This window comes from Rousettus aegyptiacus, unplaced genomic scaffold, assembly GCF_014176215.1.
Source record: "Rousettus aegyptiacus isolate mRouAeg1 unplaced genomic scaffold, mRouAeg1.p scaffold_m13_p_12, whole genome shotgun sequence".
Classification (NCBI taxonomy): Eukaryota; Metazoa; Chordata; class Mammalia; order Chiroptera; family Pteropodidae; genus Rousettus; species Rousettus aegyptiacus.
The window spans coordinates 1,938,615-1,958,378 of NW_023416287.1; the positions used below are offsets into that span (position 1 = coordinate 1,938,615).

At 49.3% G+C, this 19,764-nt stretch overlaps 3 protein-coding genes across 7 annotated transcripts in view; 2 read left to right on the forward strand and 1 right to left on the reverse strand.

Moving 5' to 3' along the window:
* Positions 1-2,245: 2,245 nt before the first annotated feature.
* On the reverse strand, positions 2,246-9,979 carry FAM217B (family with sequence similarity 217 member B). 4 transcript variants are annotated; one of them, XM_036229224.1, is made up of 4 exons: positions 9,844-9,979; positions 7,837-7,948; positions 7,649-7,730; positions 2,246-6,291 (listed from the first exon to the last, which is right to left on the reverse strand). In XM_036229224.1, exon 4 carries the CDS (start codon positions 6,285-6,287, stop codon positions 5,163-5,165), a length of 1,125 nt encoding a protein of 374 aa, XP_036085117.1. In that variant the 5' UTR covers positions 6,288-6,291; positions 7,649-7,730; positions 7,837-7,948; positions 9,844-9,979; the 3' UTR covers positions 2,246-5,162. The 4 variants fall into 4 exon arrangements, with proteins under 4 accessions (XP_036085117.1, XP_036085116.1, XP_015987177.2 ...); XM_036229223.1 differs by having other exon boundaries at positions 7,649-7,734; positions 9,844-9,973; XM_016131691.2 differs by lacking the exon at positions 9,844-9,979 and adding an exon at positions 9,084-9,247 and having other exon boundaries at positions 7,649-7,734.
* Positions 9,980-10,129: 150 nt separating this feature from the next.
* On the forward strand, positions 10,130-13,487 carry PPP1R3D (protein phosphatase 1 regulatory subunit 3D). The gene has a single exon (XM_016131693.2). It carries the CDS (start codon positions 10,438-10,440, stop codon positions 11,335-11,337), a length of 900 nt encoding a protein of 299 aa, XP_015987179.2. The 5' UTR covers positions 10,130-10,437; the 3' UTR covers positions 11,338-13,487.
* A 1,132-nt stretch (positions 13,488-14,619) lies between these two features.
* The window catches only part of SYCP2 (synaptonemal complex protein 2), a 52,619-nt gene continuing 47,474 nt past the window's right edge, over positions 14,620-19,764 (forward strand). The window contains exons 1-2 of one of the 2 annotated variants that reach the window (XM_016131687.2): positions 14,620-14,720; positions 19,175-19,232. In XM_016131687.2, the coding sequence (XP_015987173.2) occupies positions 19,209-19,232 (24 nt within the window). In that variant the 5' untranslated portion in view covers positions 14,620-14,720; positions 19,175-19,208. Of the gene's footprint in view, positions 14,721-17,078; positions 17,692-19,174; positions 19,233-19,764 lie in introns of those variants that run through there. The other variant, XM_036229219.1, reaches the window with a different exon arrangement.

The window sequence follows — 19,764 nt, forward strand, 5'->3', positions numbered from 1 at the left end:
ACTCCGCTCCCCTTCACCTTCCTAGGGTTCTGCTTGGCTGGACCTGAGAACTAGGGTGACGTCAGACGGGTAGACAGATGCAGAGCACGGCGATAGATCAACGACAAGCTCGGCGTGACAGCGGAGCTTTGGCACGGGATGAAGCCCGGACGGAACGGTGGCACTCGCCGGCTCTCGTGAGCAGGGTGAGCGAAGAGGCGACCGTGCAGAGGCCGGAGCAAGGCGAGGACTGTTCCAACAGACGAGATGCGGGGAGAGTCCCCTTGGTCTCCGCGTCTCGGCCCGGATGATGAGAATGGCCCTTTCTTCCTGGTGCGGGGAGGGCGCCTGTCGTATAGATAGGAATTTCATCTGCTTTCAAGGAAAAGAAGAAAGGTAAGAGCGATTTTCCTGGGTTTGCTATGTTTCGAGTGTCTTCAACTCGAAATAGGCGCTGTGCCTGAGTGACGTGTTTGGGGGGCACGTCCCGAACCCCTTCTCCGTCGGCAGGTGTGTGGGGCTTCGGTCGGCTCCCACTTTGCGTGGCACGACGTAGAACTGTGCAAGCTGAATACAGTCTGAAGGTACACACCAGCATTCGTTTCCTGCAAAATACCATTCGAATGAGGACGGTTTTATTCCTGACCGTCCCACATTTTAAAAATGTCGTGTGCCTTTTCCAGTGTGATGACGGTTAATTCCTTAAATAGCACATTGCCGAGGACGGGAATATTCGAATCGTACTCTTCTAAGCAAGGTCTCTGTATTTTTATAAACTAATGATTTGTATTGCTCTGTTGAGCACTGTTCTGTGCGGATGTGGCGTTTTATGACGTCACAGTGATCGAGCTAGGAGGCCATTCAGCTGACCTGGCCCCACTTAGTGGCCGGCACTGACAGCCACCAAGTTGTGGCCAAACAGATGGTTTCCTTGCTTCTGCGTCTCCTCTGGAAAATCCTCACGCTAGCTCCTGTCTAAAGAACGCTCCTAACCACTTTTGGTTAGGTGCTGCCCAATCTGAATCAATTTTTGCTCAAAGAAACTTAAAATGTTTAATATGCTTCTGTCTCACTTTTAACAACGATACGGGGGTGATTGGTGAATGGAAGAGGAGACCGCGAAGGACCTCTCGGCGTTGGACAAACCGTTTAATTCTCCGAAGGTGGAGTGACGCAAAGTAAAGAGCTCGCTTCGTATCTGAAGGCGGCCTCTTTCTCTCCCATTTCTTTTTGATGCCACTGCAAGCTTTGTCCTTCGACTAGACGGTACCTACGGCACAAATTCAGCACTATCTGAAAGAGCTTAGCCACCACCCCCCGAATAATCAAACAGCAACATCCAAAAACAATCTCCCTCTTTCTATACAAACCAATGATTGAATACCTCCAACGCGGTTAATTTTCAGACTACCAGGATATTATTTTTAAAACCCAGTTAAAAACATGACAACAGGCCCAAAATAGAGTCACCTAGGCTAAGCCCCACAACCAAACCAAGACTTACAGTTTCTGCTCCCTGAGAAATGCAGTCTTACACCAGTTAGTCAAGAGTGGCCAGGTCACCTAGCGAGGTCACCTGCCCGATTGGCCCCTGCCCTCCCGCAGGGGAAACTGACCTAGCAGCAATCAACCCGCTTTTTCCAGTGTACGGTCCTTGTCCTGCCCCCATCTGATTGGGATGCCACCTGATTCACAATCACTGAATGAGAGCCAAAAAGCCCTTTAATACATACTCGGTTAAATTTTGTTTAACACTCCCAAAATTTTTCTGCTGTCACTATTTGGTAGGCTCAGAAGAAGGTGCCTCATTGTCAGAAGCAAAGTTAGAAAGAGAAGCAAAGGGTCTTTCAGAACGTTTGAAGGCGTAGCCGCTCACACTGCCACATCCCAGCCGGGTGGCTTCGTGGGAAAAGATGGTACCCACTTCCAGTTCGGGTGAGTTACTTATGTCACGTTTTTAAATTTTATTGAATTTCCATCCTGCTTCCCTAACCACTCAACATCCCAAGGGGGGAATGAAAGAAAGACGGACCCAAGAAACGTACATCCGGCAACGCTTCTCCAGAAATGCTGTCATGAGTGATGCTTCGTCTTAAGGGAGGAGTTGGAACAGGATTTCCTCCTCGGCTGTTCTTTGAAATAACCAGGGAGAAAGAAGACAGACCCTGGGAGAGAACTGCATAAAACGCAAAGCTGAACCACACCAGAAAAACCCAGGCAGTATTTGTCCAGTGTTGAACTGATCTCAAAGAAGGAGAAATCCAGATTCGCAAAGACTCGCATGTATGTGTTTTATTATGTACAAAACCAGCATACACTAATTATTGTAACAGCAAATGAGCATGCCGAATGTTTTCGGGCCATTCTGAACCGTGCTCTGTACACGTACGTGAATAAGTAACGAATACTGCTTCTCTGTTACCTTGAAATACAGTGCTGCAAGAGCTTTATCATTTTGTGTAACGACTCAAGTAAATGAACACAAAGGAAGAGGAAATAGGCCATGTTTACAACAAGTAAGATAGAAAATCTTAGCTTTCTGGAAATTAACAGGGCTAAGGGCCACTACAAACCATCTTCCTTCCAGGCATTGGCTGTCACAAGGCCAAGGAAAGCTTCTCCCCCATCTTTTGGTGGCTCCAGGCCATCGGTCCCACCCCATTCAGGTTAGTTACAAAACTTCGGTCAGTTTAGTCAATGAAAGTTTTGAGAAATAGTCTAAACCTAAACAATTGTAGATAATATTGATGTATTTTCGTAGTTCGTTTTTGTACATTTTTAAACTTTTCCCACCCACCAATTCTAAGTCTGAAGTAGTTTCTTCTAACATTCTCTAAGCTTTTTTTTTTCTTTTTTTTTTTTTACTTTGGGTTGTTCGAATTGGTTTAACTGCAACGTGTATATAAACGGCTCCCCAGAATTGAGAGGCACTTCTTAGAAACACAATGACTCTTGGCACTTGATCGGCAGGACACTCAGTGGCTTAGCCTTGATGAACCGAATGAGTTCGTGACTCAGCCTTGCAATGTCATCTACTGGAAAATGGCAAGATTTGTATCTACGGCATTTAGTGCACTAAGATGTGTTACATACATTATCAGAAGTCATGAAATGGAAATTGTGCTTATCTTCTGCAATGAACCTACGCTATTCGTTAGAAGCTCTGATCCTATCGCAATAATACTGGTTAAAACAAACCATCGACCTGAGGCAAAAAAAGGAAGCAAGTAAAGTCGCTTTTCCAGGCTTTTAAAATCCCAATCATGTGACATTATGACTATCCCTCAAATTAGGCAACCGGCTTCGATTCACAGAGCAAGGAACAAACATTACCCCTGAGGCTTCACTATGTTTCTAACATGCTGTCTCAGACCCACCAGGATGAGATCCATGCCAGCCTTGCTCTGCCGGGCCTCGGGGATGCCCGCACGGCGGCATCGCTGGGGGCGGCAGCGCCTCGGCGTGACCCTTCTGTGTGACTGTCAGGACACACGTGCGTGTAAGGTGCTTACCGAGATCTGTGGCCCTGAACCGTCTAACGAGCTGCATCGAAGCCTGGCAGAGAGAGAATCATGAGTGAGGTGCCAGTCCTGGGTAAAGGAATAACCCACCAGCGCTCACCAGGCGCAGGGCCGGGGCGGGGGACACACGGGGGCGCTCGGGACGCTCAGGAAGGAAAAGTAAGAGTGACACTATGTTTTCAAAACATAATGCAGACACTCAATACAAAAGGTACGGCGTGATTAGCACTGTGGAGGCGGTGCCCAGCAGAGCCACACCTCCGCCCGAAGGAGACGGGGTAAGGCCTCCCTGTGAGAGCATGCGCTCTCCAGTGGGCGAGAGGCGGAGCATGTGAGCGCGAGTCTGTAAAATCTGGAAATACAGTCTCGGAAGAAAGAGACCATCATCAAACACTTTACATGTTGTTTAATATGGTTAAAATCAGATTTTAAAATGGGATCCTAATATTTATAAAACTTTGGCCGTAACTTTAATTAGAAAGGTATCCTTAGGCTGTTAACCCAGCGAGTGCCTTGGATGACCTCGGCTGCTGAGTGAAAAGTCTGCAAGCTATTACACATTTTCAAATGAAAAGTGCCAAGTTTTTCATTTGTCCCAAAATAGAAATGTGTATGTAAAAAAAAAAAAAAAAAGTTTAAAGGGATAAAATTAGCCAGCCGTTAAAACTTACTATATAGCAAGAAGTGGTCAAACGAAGGTTTTGGAGATATTCGGTGACATCCAGAGCAACCTCAGGGCACAAGCACAGGAGGACTTAGGTGTCACTTAAGGGCAGGGGAATGGGAAGCGTTTCTGGAACCAGGAGCCCAGGGGGCAGGGCCGGATGCAGAGGAGACATCCTGCAGAGAACCTGCCTGCTGAGCTGTGTCCTCTCCCCGCTGCCCGGTCAGACGCACATGCCTGCTCTTGCCCACTGAACCATCATTTCGACTCCACACAGCAGGATCCAGGTCCCACACCAGGGACATCGTGACGGGTATACTCGGTGGCTCCCCAGTCTGTGCCTTATAGACCCCTCACCTAGAAACTCTAAAAGGCGCTTTATCACCAGCTCTAAATGTAAGATGCTTTTTAAGAAAACTCATGTCAGAGGAACTGTGTGAAAGTTCTAGATTCTGTGGTCTCTAAAGAGGAAGCAGCTTCTGATAAATGACTTGGCTCAATCGAGTGCCCCTGCCTTGAAGACCAGCACAGGCTTCCCCGAGGGGCGCGCGCCGCAGCCTCCCGGCTGAGCCGTTCACGGCACAGACGCCCAGGGCCCCGACTGCAGCCGACGTTGGGGCTCATCCCGCCGTCTGCAGCAGCGCACACTGTTCTGTCCAGTTGTGAACGGTGAACGTGGGGACAAGCCTGGTCCCCACGGCCCGCGTCGCAGCTTGGGCGACTCCTCCCTGGGCGTTGTCATTTCCTGCCCTTATACGGCAGGGACGTGGTTGTTATCCAAAGGCCTGACCTCTGCTCAAGCCTGTCCATACGGGGAAAGGCTTGCTGTAAGACGCCTTGTTCTGAACACCCGCACGGGGGAGGGGCAGACCGAAGACCCGACCAACTGCTCGGATGGCAGTCGTCACACGGTCCCTTAAAATTCCCGGGGCGGTCACTTTCGAAGGACCTCTGATATCTAGGCATCTGCAGGTCACCGCGATCCGTCATTTCGGATGTCATTTGAATTTACGTGCGCTCTGCTTGCCTCCGTTTGTTCTGAGTTTTTTCTCGCTGGAGAGGGGGGAGTGGCCACAGTTACTCGCATTTCCCTTTTTCTTAAGATTTGCGTGTGCTTGGGTTTTGGGGGCCTTGCGGGAGTCCACGGCGTCCAGAATCATCGCCGAGTGCTTGAGGGCGCGGATGTTCCCGCTGCTCTCGATCTGGGGGCCGGCGTCGGCGTCACTCGGGTCCCCGCGCGGCCGGCCACCCCCGCTGGCGGCTTTCTTTTTCTTATCCTCTGCCCTGGGGTCCAGGGTTTGCTTCTGAGAGCTCAGCACGTGCAGGGGCCCGGGCGGCGTCTGGAAGGCGGGCCCGGGCGCGCGGCCGTCCTCGCGGGGACAGCCTCTCTTCCGAGCAGGGCCCGGCTTGGGTGCGGCGCCCTGGGGGGCCCGGGACGCCGCCCCAGCCACGGGCTGGCCCCTCCCGGGGCTCTTGGCGGCCGCCGCGGGCGCCTTGGCCTTGGCCGCCTTGGCCGCCTTGGCGCGCTCGCCCTGCACGGTGCGCATCTGCAGCCACTCGAGCTGAACCAGCCTGTCCACGAAGCGCCCCAGCGGCCCGCCCGCGCGCGGCACGGCCGCCGGCCGCTGCTCCGCGTGCAGCAGCAGCGCCATGTCGCGCAGGTCCCAGGAGCTGAACGGCGCGGGGAGGAAGTCGGGGTAGGACGCCTCGGGCCGCGCGTGGCCCCGGCCCGGCGGCGCGTCGAAGTGAACCGGGTCGATTTCTTCCGCTCGGAGCCGGAGGTCCGGAGGGCTGAGCGGGGAAGGCGACATGGGGACGCGTTCGGAGTCAGAGAGGTCGCTGGCGCTGTCCTCGTCGGCGTCCTCTTTAATAATCCTCAGGGACTGAAAGGCGAGGAACAGCTCGTTCCCCGAGGCCCCCTGACACGCGGGACCCAGGGGACTCCTCTCGGCCGGTCCTTCCGGGGCCATGCGTCCTTCACGCTCGCCCCCCGCCGCCTGGGGCACACCTGCGGGGCTGCCTGTCGGCTGGGAAGAAACGTGCCGTTCTTGGGGTTTGCTCTGTCTTTTTCCCGAAGAATTCTTCAAACGTTGCGCTTTATTCCAAGACGGACCCGCAATCATGCCGCTGTGAGAAATAAAACTGCGAGTCTTAGTACCAACGACAAAAAACGGGTCCGTTTGCGATTAAACAAAAGGACAAAAACAACCGGGCACGTTTCATCTACTCCTAGGCCTTAGATATCTAAGGCCTCCAAACTCCTCACAGCGCAAGCGGATCTAAGGACAGCTTCCAGAACCATCTTCCGCGCAATGCTCTAAGAAACATTTTGTAATGCATGGATTCTACTTTATATCAAATATCAGCACTTAATAAAAACATCGACTTTTCTTAAAGTGCCTACGCTATCACATTAGGCCTACTGTGTGTACTTTGATAACCGTTAGTTGGGAAAGAAACGGCCAGAGAACCCTCCATCTGCTCTGCTGCCCAGAGCCGTGTTGGACGGCACCGGGGAGTAAAACCTGGTGCTTTCTTTGGGATGCCTGTTTTAAATCAGATGTAAACAAGATGTAAAATGCAAGTTTTATGGAACTTAATCACTAACTCGTGGTGTGAACCAACTAACATCTCAATATGAAAAGGTGTAGTGTGTACAACCTCTGCCTTAAACCAGAAGCTCGTTAAAGTGTGTTCAGATAGGAAACACTCTCAGGACGCTGTGTTCCAAAGGAGAGACCCATACGGGGTCTTATGACAGTGGGAGAGAAGAAACGGTTCATCTCGAGAGTGGCAGGTAACCAGAAATACCAAAAACCATGCGCATCTAGCACCTGATTTATTCTGAGGCAGGATCTCATACCTGAGTTGAAGATATTTTCTTTTTGGTTTATTTGTCAAGGACACAGCATGTTACTAAGATTATAATACTTCTCAGTAATGTAAATCAGATGGGGTAGAAGAAATGGGTGGTAAACACGCTTTTTAGAAACCTCCGAGGTTCATTGGTCCGGAGGTTTCTGCCACACTAAGCAATTACTTGAAAATTTGTTACCTCTTAATTCATAAATATGGAGGATATTAAATCATTGCCAATAGCATAACGTGATCAATAAATATCTAATAAATGAAGAAATGGATGAAGAAATTGTCTTTATTTAGAATGTATAACTTTTGTTCACTTCTAGTGTGCATCCATAGAAATTATTATCAGTATCCTTTTTATATAAAAGGAAACTAATAAAAAGGTGAGTAAGGAGCTGACCCAAAATTATAGATTCTGCTAATAGTGTCAGAATTATGACCTCTGGAACTTTTACCAACTAGAAATGTTTAAAACCACTTGCCCACTCATTTCTGCTAGATAAAAAAAATAGTACGAATTTGTTATTCACAGATATTATATTTTTCCAACCACACAGATTCACTGTGGAAGACTGAGAAAACATAATTTTACAAGACAAAGAAATTATATGAAAACTACCTGCTTTTATGATGAGATTCATTCACCCTATTCCCCTTCTTGAAAAACTCACATGGCTGATCATCATCTATGGTATGATGGACTGTCTAAAAAACAGACATGCAGTAATAAATACCGTGAACACACACGAGAAACAAACTAACGAAACAGCACATGCAACTAAGATTCCCCGTCCAAGTTCACATCACCTTTTCTGTAGTGCTTGAAATATTCTTGCTCAATCTGTCGGGGGATGATGACAGCTGGGGAAGTGGCTTCTTTATTCCTCTTATATTTGGAAAGGACTTCTCACCACCGGAACTAGAAGCAACAGGCCTGTCAGTAAGTATTTTTTTTTTGATTCGCTTTTTAAGTATAGCTGACATACAATATTATATTAGCTTCAGGTGTACGACATAGCGATTGGACTTTCATGAACCTTCCGAAGCGATCACCGTGATAAGTCTAGCAGCCATCTGTCACCTCACACGGTCATTACAGTATTGTTGACCGAATTCCCTATGCTGCACTTTACATCCCTGTGACTAATTTTATAACTGGCAACTTGTACTTCTTAATCTCTTTCACCTCTTTTACCCATTCCCCCACCTCCCTCCCATCTGGCAACCATCGGTTTGTTTTCTGTATCTATGAGTTTGTTTCTAAAAATACGGATTGCTCCGCACATTTGCAGATTTGCCTGTGATTCGTGCCCAGGACCATGCTAATCTTCTCTGTATGGGTCCAATTTCAGTGTATGTGGTGCCAGCACCAGCACTGTCAGTGAGCATTGACTGCTACATCCAGCCGTGGGCTGGTTTCCCCTTGTTTGTTTTTAAATATTCGCATAGTATTAAAATATTGGTAGGATGGGAGATACTGCCTTATGTTTACTTAAAAAAAATTTTTTTGCTTGCTTGTTTTTCATAGTGGATATTAGATGCAAGATACACTAGAATGCACGCTCCAAATGGATTCATATGCCCCTCCCCTCGCAATCTCCTTGGAAACAACACGGTGAAGAAATGTGTGAGGCTAATTAAGGTCAGGTGCTCCATTAGGCAAGCTTTCAATTCTCCTGACTTCGTTAGCACATCAATCCACTCAAAGATTCTCCGGGTATTAACACATATGTCATCTCCTCTCTTTGTGACATTGTGTTGACTCTGCTGCTACGCCCTCTTGCCCTGAGTGGCCCACTGAAAGTGCCAGATTCCAGAGTGAGCGCTTCTTTCTTGGTGATAACCCCTCCCTCTACAAAATGAGAGGGGAGGGATTACGGATTCTTATTTTCTTCCTGAAGCATAGCCGTATTACTTTTCACAGTAAGCATGCATGCCTTTCTGGTCGGTTTACATGTGACGGTAATAAGAATCCCATATGGGCTCTCACAGTTAATGAATCACACCACAATCCGCCGGCTTGACTCATTTTAGATACAGAGAATGTTCTTTACCAAGCCTCTTTCATTCGTTTGTTTTTCTTTCTGCTCTGTCCGTCTGGACAGTAAAAAGGAACCCTCTAGAATGCTTGGCCCCCAACTGCCCCCTAGAAAGTGAAGTTCCCTCTTTTCACTTCATTTCACCGTAGGCTCTGGCATTTCCTGAGCACAGCTACTGAGTGAAATGAGGCAAGCAGCCAGCAGGGCCCTGAGGATGCAGAAAACAAGCGCGCGTTCCCTGATGGTCCAGGCGTGCACCGCGGCAGGGCTGAAAGTCTGAGATTCGAGCTACAAAAATGCTTCCCAAGCGCCAGAGGCGGATTGAGGGCAGCTGCATATGCATAATTCATCACTGGGTATCAACTCGCGTTCCCACATCTCCCTCTCTGGCGTGGCGCCGAGGGACTGACAGATGCAGCACCGCCGCTCCCCAACCCCCGGGAATTGGCTGGCGGTCCCGGGCCGCAAAGCACTGTGGGAAATGTGGACCAGCCGCTTCTCCTCCAGACGCAGCGCAGCTCCCCGGGTCCGGCCGAGGGTCCAAGTTGCAATGCATAGGTCCAGAGAGCCGGCCAACCTAGAGGCTTAAAATGAGCCTGGGGATCAACTGTTGCAAAGGCCAGTTTTTGCCCCCGCCACCTCCCCAGCTGCCCGCCGTAGCCCAGAAATCCAAGGACCGGCAGCATGCATTTTCCCGGTCCTCCATTTGTGCAGACGCAGATCTACGATCGATAGGCGCAGGGGCCTGGCAGACGCAGACAGAAATTGATCAGACCTGGTTCGCGATCGCGGAGGACACGTGACGAGGCCGCCGGCCTTCCTGACCCGCGCCGGGGCTGGGAGGCCGGACTGCGGCGCGCTGCGGCCGGGGCGCGGGAGGGGAGCTCCGGGGCTGCGCTCCGGCCGGCGGGAGCCCTCGCGCGGGCCGCGTCACGAGGGGCGGGGCGGAGGCTCGCCGGGAAGTTGCACCGACAAGTTGCAGCCATGTAAGTAACGCGGCGCCCCGGGGAGGTGGGAGGGGCCGCTCCGCGAACGCAGCCTGCCCCGCAAGAAGCTCCGAGGAAGCAAAAGGAGGCGGCGCCGTGCGTCCCCGGGTGGGCCCGGGAAGCTTGCCCTGGAGGCAGCGCTCATCTCTCGGGAAACCAGCTCTTCTTTCGCTGCAGGAAGCGGAAGACCCGGGTGAGGACTCCAGGGGAGAGGTGACCGACGAGCGGAGGGCGCAGCGGGTCCCCAGGGTTCCCCGCAGGCCGCAGTTGCAGCGGACACCCGGGGCTTCCGATCGCCGCCGGGGACGCCGGGGTAGCAGACGCGGGGTCGCAGGGCTGCCGCTAGGTCCCGCCGTCCCCATCGCCCGACGGCCGGCTGTGCCATGTCCGGCGTCTCGGGCTCCGCGACCCTGCACCCCGCCCCAGGGTCCCGGAAGCCGGCCCCACGGAGCCTCAGTTGCCTCTCGGACCTGGACCGCGGCTCGGCCCCGGAGCCTCGGCCCTACCGGCCCCCCAGGAGCCCGGGCCGCGCGCCGCCGCCGCCGCCCGCGCCGGCAGGCTGCGACCCCCACCTGAGGCCCATCATCCTGCGGCGCGCGCGCTCGCTGCCCAGCTCGCCCGAGCGACGCCAGGAGGCCGCCGGGGCGCCGGGCGCCGCGTGCCGGCCGGGTTGCCGCCGGCAGCACCGCGTGCGCTTCGCCGACGCGCTGGGCCTGGAGCTGGCGCAGGTCAAAGTGTTCAACGCGGGCGACGACCCGTCGGTGCCCCTGCACGTGCTGTCGCGCCTGGCCATCAACTCGGACCTCTGCTGCAGCAGCCCGGACCTGGAATTCACCCTGCAGTGCCTGGTGCCCGACTTCCCGCCGCCCATCCAGGCCGCCGACTTCGGCGAGCGCCTGGGGCGGCAGCTCGTGTGCCTGGAGCGCGTCACCTGCTCCGACCTGGGCGTCAGCGGCACGGTGCGCGTGCGCAACGTGGCCTTCGAGAAGCAGGTGGCTGTGCGCTACACTCTCTCCGAGTGGCGCAGCGCCCACGAGGCAGTGGCGAGGTGGCGGGGACCGGCAGGTTCCGGGGGCTCCGAAGACGTCTTCGCCTTTGGCTTCCCGGTGCCGCCCTTCCTGCTGGCACTCGGCTCCCGCGTGCACTTCGCGCTGCGCTACCGGGTGGCCGGCTCCGAGTACTGGGACAACAACGGCGGCCGCGACTACAGCCTCACGTGCCGCAAGCACGCGCTGCACATGCCCCGCGGAGAGTGCGAGGGGAGCTGGATCCACTTCATCTGAGCCGCAGGCCCAGGGACCTGGCGCCCGTGCACCGAGCCGCGCCCGCCGTCGCTTCCTTGCAGGGCTCTCGCAGCATAGGTAGCTGCTCTTCCCCGCACCGCACCCCCAAACCTAAGTGGTCTGATCTCATGTCCCACGGCAAGGTCCCCTGGCAGAGGCCATCCGGACATATACTTGAATGCGTGTGTCACTTGGTGAAAAAGTAGCCTCAGGTGGCCAGAAGGCTGAGTGTGTCACGTGCTGGGGGAGGGTGCCGGGTGGGTAGACGCACGGAGGGCGGGGCCCTCTGGACCGAGCCCAGGCGGGGTCTTTCGCGGGGAAGACCTGCGTTCTCTTGCTAAGAAAGCGAGTGACTTCTGCATGTGTCTTGATTGGGTCTCTGTAAACATAGGTGTAATTTATTATCATTGTGATGCTGGGATCGTTTACCCTTAGCGAATGCCTTCTCAGGAACATTCTGGATCTAATACGCTAAAAATACAAATTCAGTGTTGTGTATTTGTGCCCACTGTGAACAGGATATACGATGTGACCCCCTGGCGCTCCCTTGAGGCATTCTCGAGGAAAACCTGAGACCACGTCTGCTTGCCAGCCTCTGGGCTTCTCACGGGAAACTATTAATAGGCAAGAAATTTATGCCTCTTCAGTCATCACACAGCCATCCCGGGAGTTCAGGCTGCCCTGGTTAGGCCCTGTGTCTCCTACGTCACAGCTGAGAAAGAGGGACAGCTTTAAGCTTTTAAAACAGCAAAACAGCCCTCTGCAGTTTCTCTTCCCACTTCACACACTTCACTCGGACACGTTTGGTCATTATGTATATCTATCTGCATGTTATCACGACGTTGTTTAGGTTCGAAACTGCCTAAACATTTTAAGAAATCCTGCCTTAAGTTATTTCAATTTTCAGGCAACTCTATAGAATTTCAGGCGACAATGACCTTTTCAATTACCTTTTTGGTCATTGAGATGACTCTGTCTTCTTAAGCATCAGAAAATGCCAGCGTTTTTTTTTTTCAGTCATAGCCAGAGCACTGGAGGAAAAATAATTCACAAATATTTATGCTTTTTAATTGTTCTAAATTGTACTTCTGGACGCCTGGTTTTATTAGTTACCTGCCAGTGACCTGTGCCTTCAGATAGGCTTTCTAACATTGTCTGGCCCTGCTTTTCCGCTGTAGAATGTTAAATGCTTTTCTTTTTATTTACTCTCCACCCAAGAAGTCCAGGCCCTCGTCCCTTGCAGAGTGCCACAATGACTTAAAACTCCCAGTGAGGGGCTGGTGATTTCTTTTGGTGCCCAGTGGTAGTCACTCTGACAGCGGGTGTCAGTGGTGAGGTGTGGAAACCCAGCTGAGGTGGATGAGGCCTCCAGTATGCGAAATTTAATTATGATACAGTTGAAACAAGTTGTGGTTAATTTTGTGACAGCTGTCACCAGTGAATTCACTCTAAATTTTTGAATACTTGTTGACGTGTCAAATCAACACATAAAAGATGAATTTTTGCCTTTTAACTCATTGGTTTTTTCCAATGGCAACTTTTATGTTTCTAAAATTCCAAGAAGAGGGAGGGAGGCTTTCTGATCTAGAGGGAGTACCTTCTAATGACACTGAATTTTGATTTAAAATATTGTGATTAAATTGAACAACTTTTGGTGATTAGCGCTGCATAGGACATTGACATGCCAGGGGGAGAGACGCCTGGTTGCATTTCCTGTTGTTTAACTGTCCAATTAGGTCGGCAAGGCTGTGAGGGCCTTGGCTGCTATGCCCTTGGCCCTGGGCCAGAGTGCAAGACAATTGTCTAGAGTTCTCATATTTAAGGGTCAGAATGGCCAAAGGTGGTGGTGTGTAAAGGTTCTATCATGGAATATAAACCAAATGTTACGTCTTTGATGTTAAGAGAACCTCAACGTGCCTTTTAAGAAATACCAACATTTTTTAAATTTAAAAACTTAAATATACTTGCCTGGTTGATAAAGTTCAGCTTAAGGAGAACTTTCAGACCCTAAAACATGAATATATTGTTTAGATGTTAAAAATCTGTGGATTGTGCAATTGTTGGGTTGTCGCCTCACACATATTTTAATGTCTGTCATTTAAGATGATGTCACCCATCTAAATATTAAAGTATATGTGCACAAGCTGTTAGCTGGAATGTGTTTTTCTTGTGATCTAATAGAAACACGGTTTTAGAAACTTCATGATTGTTTAAATCATTTCACATGTCTTCCAAAAAAGGTCAAATTTAGTGCCTTGCCAAAAAAAAAAAAAATCGTATGCTGATAACTCAGCTTCAGTAGTACGGTTGTCTATGTCTTTGAATAACTGAAATGCAATCTCTTAGCCAGGTCACACATGAAGAAAGCTCTAGAGGAATATAAGGGATGAGCTAGTTATTGTACTCTCACACTGCTTGTTGAGTCCCGTGTGTGTATCTGCCTCCCTTGGATTGTGACCCTCCCCCCAGTACAAAGCCTTGCACACGCAAGAAGGAAACTAACTTTATTGCTAGGTGCTATAGTTGATATCATTTAATTCTGAAAAATTACACTACCTAGTAGATAATATTCCCATTTCCTCTGCTGAAGAGAGAGAAGCTCACAGAGGTCCAAGTAATTCACCTAAAGTCCCACAGATGTTAAACATCAAAGTTGGCATTCAAACCAACACCAGAATCCACGTGTTCTGCCAGGTGATGTTCCCAATAAGTGCTTGTTTAATTGAAAGCCCAATTTTGATGATGCAATTTTCTATAGCACTATAATCTAAAAACCTATTTAAAAACAAACAAGATTAAAGTGATAGGACTTCTTCCTTCTTTATGGTTGTTAACTGTTTACAATGTCCATGTTTTTTGAACACATGAAACAATAAAAAGGGCTCATTTTTCTCTACTAAAATGTGGCAAGAAACCACTACTTTTAATTTTTGGAGTACGTGTCTGCTGTATCCATTTCTGAATTGCTTGTATATTTTACACTGTAGGCATCATTGCTTTTATCATTTAAACTGATACTTTAAATGGAAACATTCTAAAAAGCCTGGAATATATTGTTGACGATTATGCTCAGTACCACACCTGGATGACCTCAGACTAATGGGACCCAGCGGTCTGGGGTTCTAGCTAATGAGGAAACCCAGGCCTGAGACCCACGGGCCGGGACAGCCGAGGGGTGTGGCAGCCAGGCGGGGCGAAGCCACCGAGACGTGACAGTCGGGCGCGGTCGGCAGGGAGGGAGCGTGACGTGGGCGTGTCGTGGCAGGGGGCGGGGCGGTCGGGCTCGGTGGTTGGAGGGGACATGCCCGGGCTTGGCTCTGCTGCCCTCTGCCGGCCCGCGGTGTGGGACTCTGTAAGGGAGGGGGACCCTCGCGTCCTCGCAGGTTCGGCAGGTGCCCCGGTCTCCGCCGTCCTGTCCAGCCCTCTCGGGCGGTTGTGGGGATCCCTGGGGTCTCCTGGGGCCTGCCGTCTCCCTCCGGCCCCTCTGGCTGGCAGGCCGGGGTGCTCGGGCGCGTCCGCACCACGGGAGCGGAGCGGAGAAGGGAGGGGGCGCTGGCGCCTCCGCGCGCGGCGCGTCCGCGGGGTGCGGCTTTCGCGGCGGGGCCGCTGCGGGGTCGGGGACGGGGACGGGGTCGGGGACGGGGACGCTGCAGCCCGCTCCCTCGAGGCCAGAAGCCAAGCCCGGCTCCGGCCCGGAGCGGCTCGCGCGCAGGCAACGGGCGCCGGCAACGGGCGCGAGGGGCGGGGCCTGGCCGGGCGGCGGCGCTGATTGGACGCGGCGCCGACCGCTCGCGGCGCCGATTGGACGGGCCGTTCCCGCCTCCCGTCGGCCGCCTGTAAATAGCGCGGCGCACGCTGAGGCGCGGAGACGCGACGGCGGGCGGCGGCAACGGTCTCGGCCCTCGCGGCTCCGCGCGGCGGGCTCCGACTCGGCGGTGAGCCCCGCGCCTCGGCGGCCTTCCCCGACGGCGGGGCGCGCGGGGGCGCGGGCGGGCTGCGGGCCGGCCGGCCCCGACGGTTGAGGCGCGCCCGCTGTGGAAACGGCCGGCGCGGGGACCCCGGGCGGGCGTCGGGAGGGCCGCGGGGCCTCGGGCCGCCCGCGCCGCGCTCGCCCTGGCCGGCGTCCGGGGCGGGGGCCACGGGGACGCGCGCGGGCCGGGAAGTGCGGGGTTCGGGGCGGCACCCGGGACGCGAGCCCTCCCCAGGACCGTGTCCGGCCTGGCCCGGTTCGCGCGGGTCGGAACGCGGGGCAGCCTGCGCCGCTGCGGCCCGCGCCGTTCCAGGGCGGGGCCCCGCGTTGGGTCGGGGGGACCCGCCCCGGGAGTCGGGGTGGGGGGAGCGCCCCGCAACAGTGCACCTGCCGCAGGTGCGCCTCGGCGCCGCGCGCTCGGGCGGCGGCGGGAGAGCTAAGTGCCCGCACCTGCTGCGGCGCCGCGTCCCGCTCTGTCCTGGGTGTCCGCCGTACCCGGGGGTCTGTGTGCTGGGCTGCGGGGCGGGCGGTGCTGTTGGAAATGTTATTAAAGAACTTCGTTAGCATTTTAGTCACGATGAGCGGAGACAGAGTCCCCCCCCCTTTGGTTGGTCTCTTTCACTTTTGAGAAGGTCGCATGTCTATAAGATGGTAGAGAGGACGTCGCATTGATCTATTGTTGCTTGCATGCGATCAGCATTAGGGAAAAAATAGGTGCCTCCCCTATCCGTCTTGGGGTCTTTTTGTTTGTTTTTTTTTAACTGTAATCTCTTTTCTGCCTGTGAATACAGTCATCTGGTCACTGGGCCTCTATTTTGCCTGTAAGTAGACCAGGGCTCAAAGCCTGCTTGGTTGACCAAAAACAAACAAAAAAAAACCTGTAAAAATTATTCTAGGCTGGTTTCCTGTGTCTTTCTGTTATTCCTTGTTCTGTTACATAGTATTTCACGAAGCTATTCTAAACTTTACTCATAATGGTGGGAAGATAAATGTATCACTTTTGTTTCTTTCTAGAATTAGCCTTCACTTTCAGTTGCTAATCATCGATTTGTTTAATGGGCAGCACTAAATTTTCGGCTCTATTGGATTCAGCCTCGGGAGGGAGGAGCCACTGGATGGTTTCCTTTTAAAAAAATCTGCGTAGATACTGAGTAATTTTCCTTTCCTCGACTGACTTTTTGCACAAAAGTAGACTAGAAATGAATCGGACTTTTTGGCTTTATGTGCCTGTTGGCCATAAGTAATTTTTCTGTTCCATAATTTTTTTCTCAGTACTTCGAAAATTACATTTAAATTCAATTGTTCCAGCCATGAGGGCCTGCCCCAACAGTAGCTGGCCGAAGAAAAAGGTACAAACGGAGGCCCCCACCATATATTTCAAGTATTTAAACTTTTCAATCAAGTTTTCAAATTGTGAAATAAAATGTTCTAGTTTTCAATTTTACCAAAATACCATCATTGCAACAAAATAGAAAAACGTGTAAAGCTAGTTTTATAACTGAGTGTTGGGAAAATATCAAAGATAACTGCATAAACATAATTATTCAAAATATACCAATTTGCGTGTATTTTCATCAAAACACGAAAACAACAAAATATTCTTTAAAACTTTCTGAAATAGTAATTCTTAAAAATAAGGTAAACAAATTATTAATGAATATTAATCTGAAAATTGTTTTAATAAATTATTTTTGAATAGGTAAATCTTAATATTTTTATAAAAATAAACTTAGTCACTATTCTAGTGTTTGCTTGCCATCTAACTGCCATTATAAAAAGTTCACATCATGTTCATGCAGTTATGTCTAGATTTACGTATATACAAATTAAAGAATACTGTGAATTCTTAGAGCTACTAAAGTTTCCTTAGTCACTGTGCAACTGTTGCAAACACTGTCCAGAGCTACAAGTTGGAATAAAAAGAGAAGCAAGACAATGGACATTTGGCTTTATTAAGAAGCAGCTCTTCATTAATCTAGGATCAACTGTAAACTCCATCAGAGGAAGGATTTGATAATTAATGTCTTTTCTCTGACCTGAGCACTTAGGTTGCTCAAATTCTACTTAAACTCTGAAGTAAAATGAAATGCAAGGATCAGCACTGCCTACAACCTTCTCTGCATTGTTTGGGCCTCTCCTCTCCACCCCAGAATCCTTTAAACTTGTTATTAGGGAAGATTTCTAACATACACAAAATAAACAACAGCGTAATTAACCGTAGTCCCCTTTTTTCACAGGCATGGGCGAGGGAGGTGTTTTTTGGGGCCTGAAGAGTGGGAGTTAGCGTGGAGCCGTTTGTGGTTATAGGACTTGCTGGGCCAGTACTGAGTACTGGCTTCTGAGTGAAGAGAGATTCCTGTGTGCTTCGTAAGAGAAATGTGTGTGTGAGTAAGAAGACAATGATGTACAAAAACATGATATCTGTCACTTTTCATGCTTTGTGATTTTTCTGTCTTAAATCTCCACGTAGTGCAAAGACCGAGAACTATCCTATATTTCCTTGTGATAGTTTTTAGACATTTACATTTTACGTTAAGTGGTTAATTCACCTAGAGCTTATTTTTGTGAGTGGCAGGAGATAGAAGACCAATTTTATTTTTCTATATAGTGAATTAATTTCTTCATACAATTTGACAAGTTGTCCTTTCTCCATCTGATTTGCAAAACCACCTTACTCATGTGAACTTCCAGTATATGCTTGGGTGTTAGGATTTGGATTCTGTTTTGTTTTATTGATCCATTTGTCTATTTCCTGTTAATATTGTCTTTTAGTAATTGTGACGTTGTGATATGTTTTAATATAAATAGGATGATTCTTTTTATTTTGGAATAGCATTTTTGCTACCTATGGAATTCTAGTTTTTCAGTTTTTCTTTCAGCACTTTGTAATTTCTTATAGCATCTTTGTCTGGCTTTGGTATTGGGGCAATACTGGTTCTTAAAATGAATTTAGAAATGTTTCTTCTTTTTCTGTTTTTGTGCGTGTGTGTGTGTGTGTGTGTGTGTGTGTGTTTTGTTTTTTGAAGAGTTTGAGAAGGACTGGTGGTCTTTAAATGTTTGGTAGAATTTATCAATGAAGCCATCTAGTCCTGGACTTTTCTTTGTTGAGAGTTTTCTTTATTACTGATTCAATCTCTTTACTAGGAATTGATCTATTCAGATTTTCTGAGTTAGTCTTGATACTTTGGATGTTTCTTATAGCTGCCATTTCTTCCAGGTGATCCAATTTATTGGCCTATAATTGTTCATGTAGTCTCTTCTGGTCCTAGGTATTTCTGTGATGTAAGTTGTAATGTTTCCTCTTTCATTTGTAAATTTATTTCAGTCCTTCCCCTCCCCCCCTTGGTGACTAAATGTTTATTTTTTTGTTTTATCTTCTCAAAAACTCAGCTCTTAGTTTCATGGACCTTTTGTCTTTTTAGTTTGTATGTGATTTATTTCTACTCTGATCTTTGTTATTTCCTTCCTTCTGCTAACATTGGGCTTAGTTCTTTTTCTCATTTTTCTAGTTCCTCGAGGTGTAAAGTCAGGTTGTTTGAGATCTTTTTTCTGAATATATGTAACAGGAATCTCAGATGAAGGAGATCCAGGTTATCGTCTTTCACTAGTTTTGTGACATTCTAGCAGGGCTCTTGATGTTTAAGTAATTTATAAAAAGAGAAAGCGCGAATAAATGATTTTCAGGCTTTTTCTAAAAACTTCTTTGGCCAGATTCAAATGAGTAATTTCTTAAACAGTGAGGAACTCAAAGAAATAGTATGTATTGCCTTTGTTATAAACAGCAATGCTTATTTGAGTGTGTTAAGATTTTTAAACTGTAAATATATAGAACAGATGCTGACAGTATGTGTTTTTGTTTTTTTACAGGTGTCTTGTCTGGTGATTTTAAAATTAAGTCAAAATGCCAATAAGACCAGATCTCCAGGTAAGTAGTCCTAGAACAAAAGCAAGTGTTTTATTTTAGTTCCTAAAATCACTTTGTTTGTTTACAGGTATTAAGTGCTATATTTTTAGGAAAGACAAAGCTTACTTGTTTTCATGAAATGGTTGAGAGTAGAATAAATTAAAATGTTATCCATTTGTTTTTTCCAATAGATTTGTTTTTAATGCCGTATTAAGAATAAAGTATTGTAGATGCTAATTATATATATGTATGTATATATATCTTTTAAAAGAATTGTTCACTGATTCATGTATAACTTCTGGTATTTTATAACAAGGTTTAAGCTCATAAGGTAGTTCCATTTAGGTAAAGAGTAAGTTTTAATACATTTAACTCGTATGCAATTCACCACCAAGTCTGGTGATCAGATTGTAGTATGAAATTTCCTTATTAATGATATTTACATTAAAACCAGGGATGGCAGATTTTATAGTTTACACAGTCACACCCTGCTTAAATGACGGGGGTGCTTTCCGTGAAATGCGCCGTTGGGCAGTTGTGTTGTGTGGACATC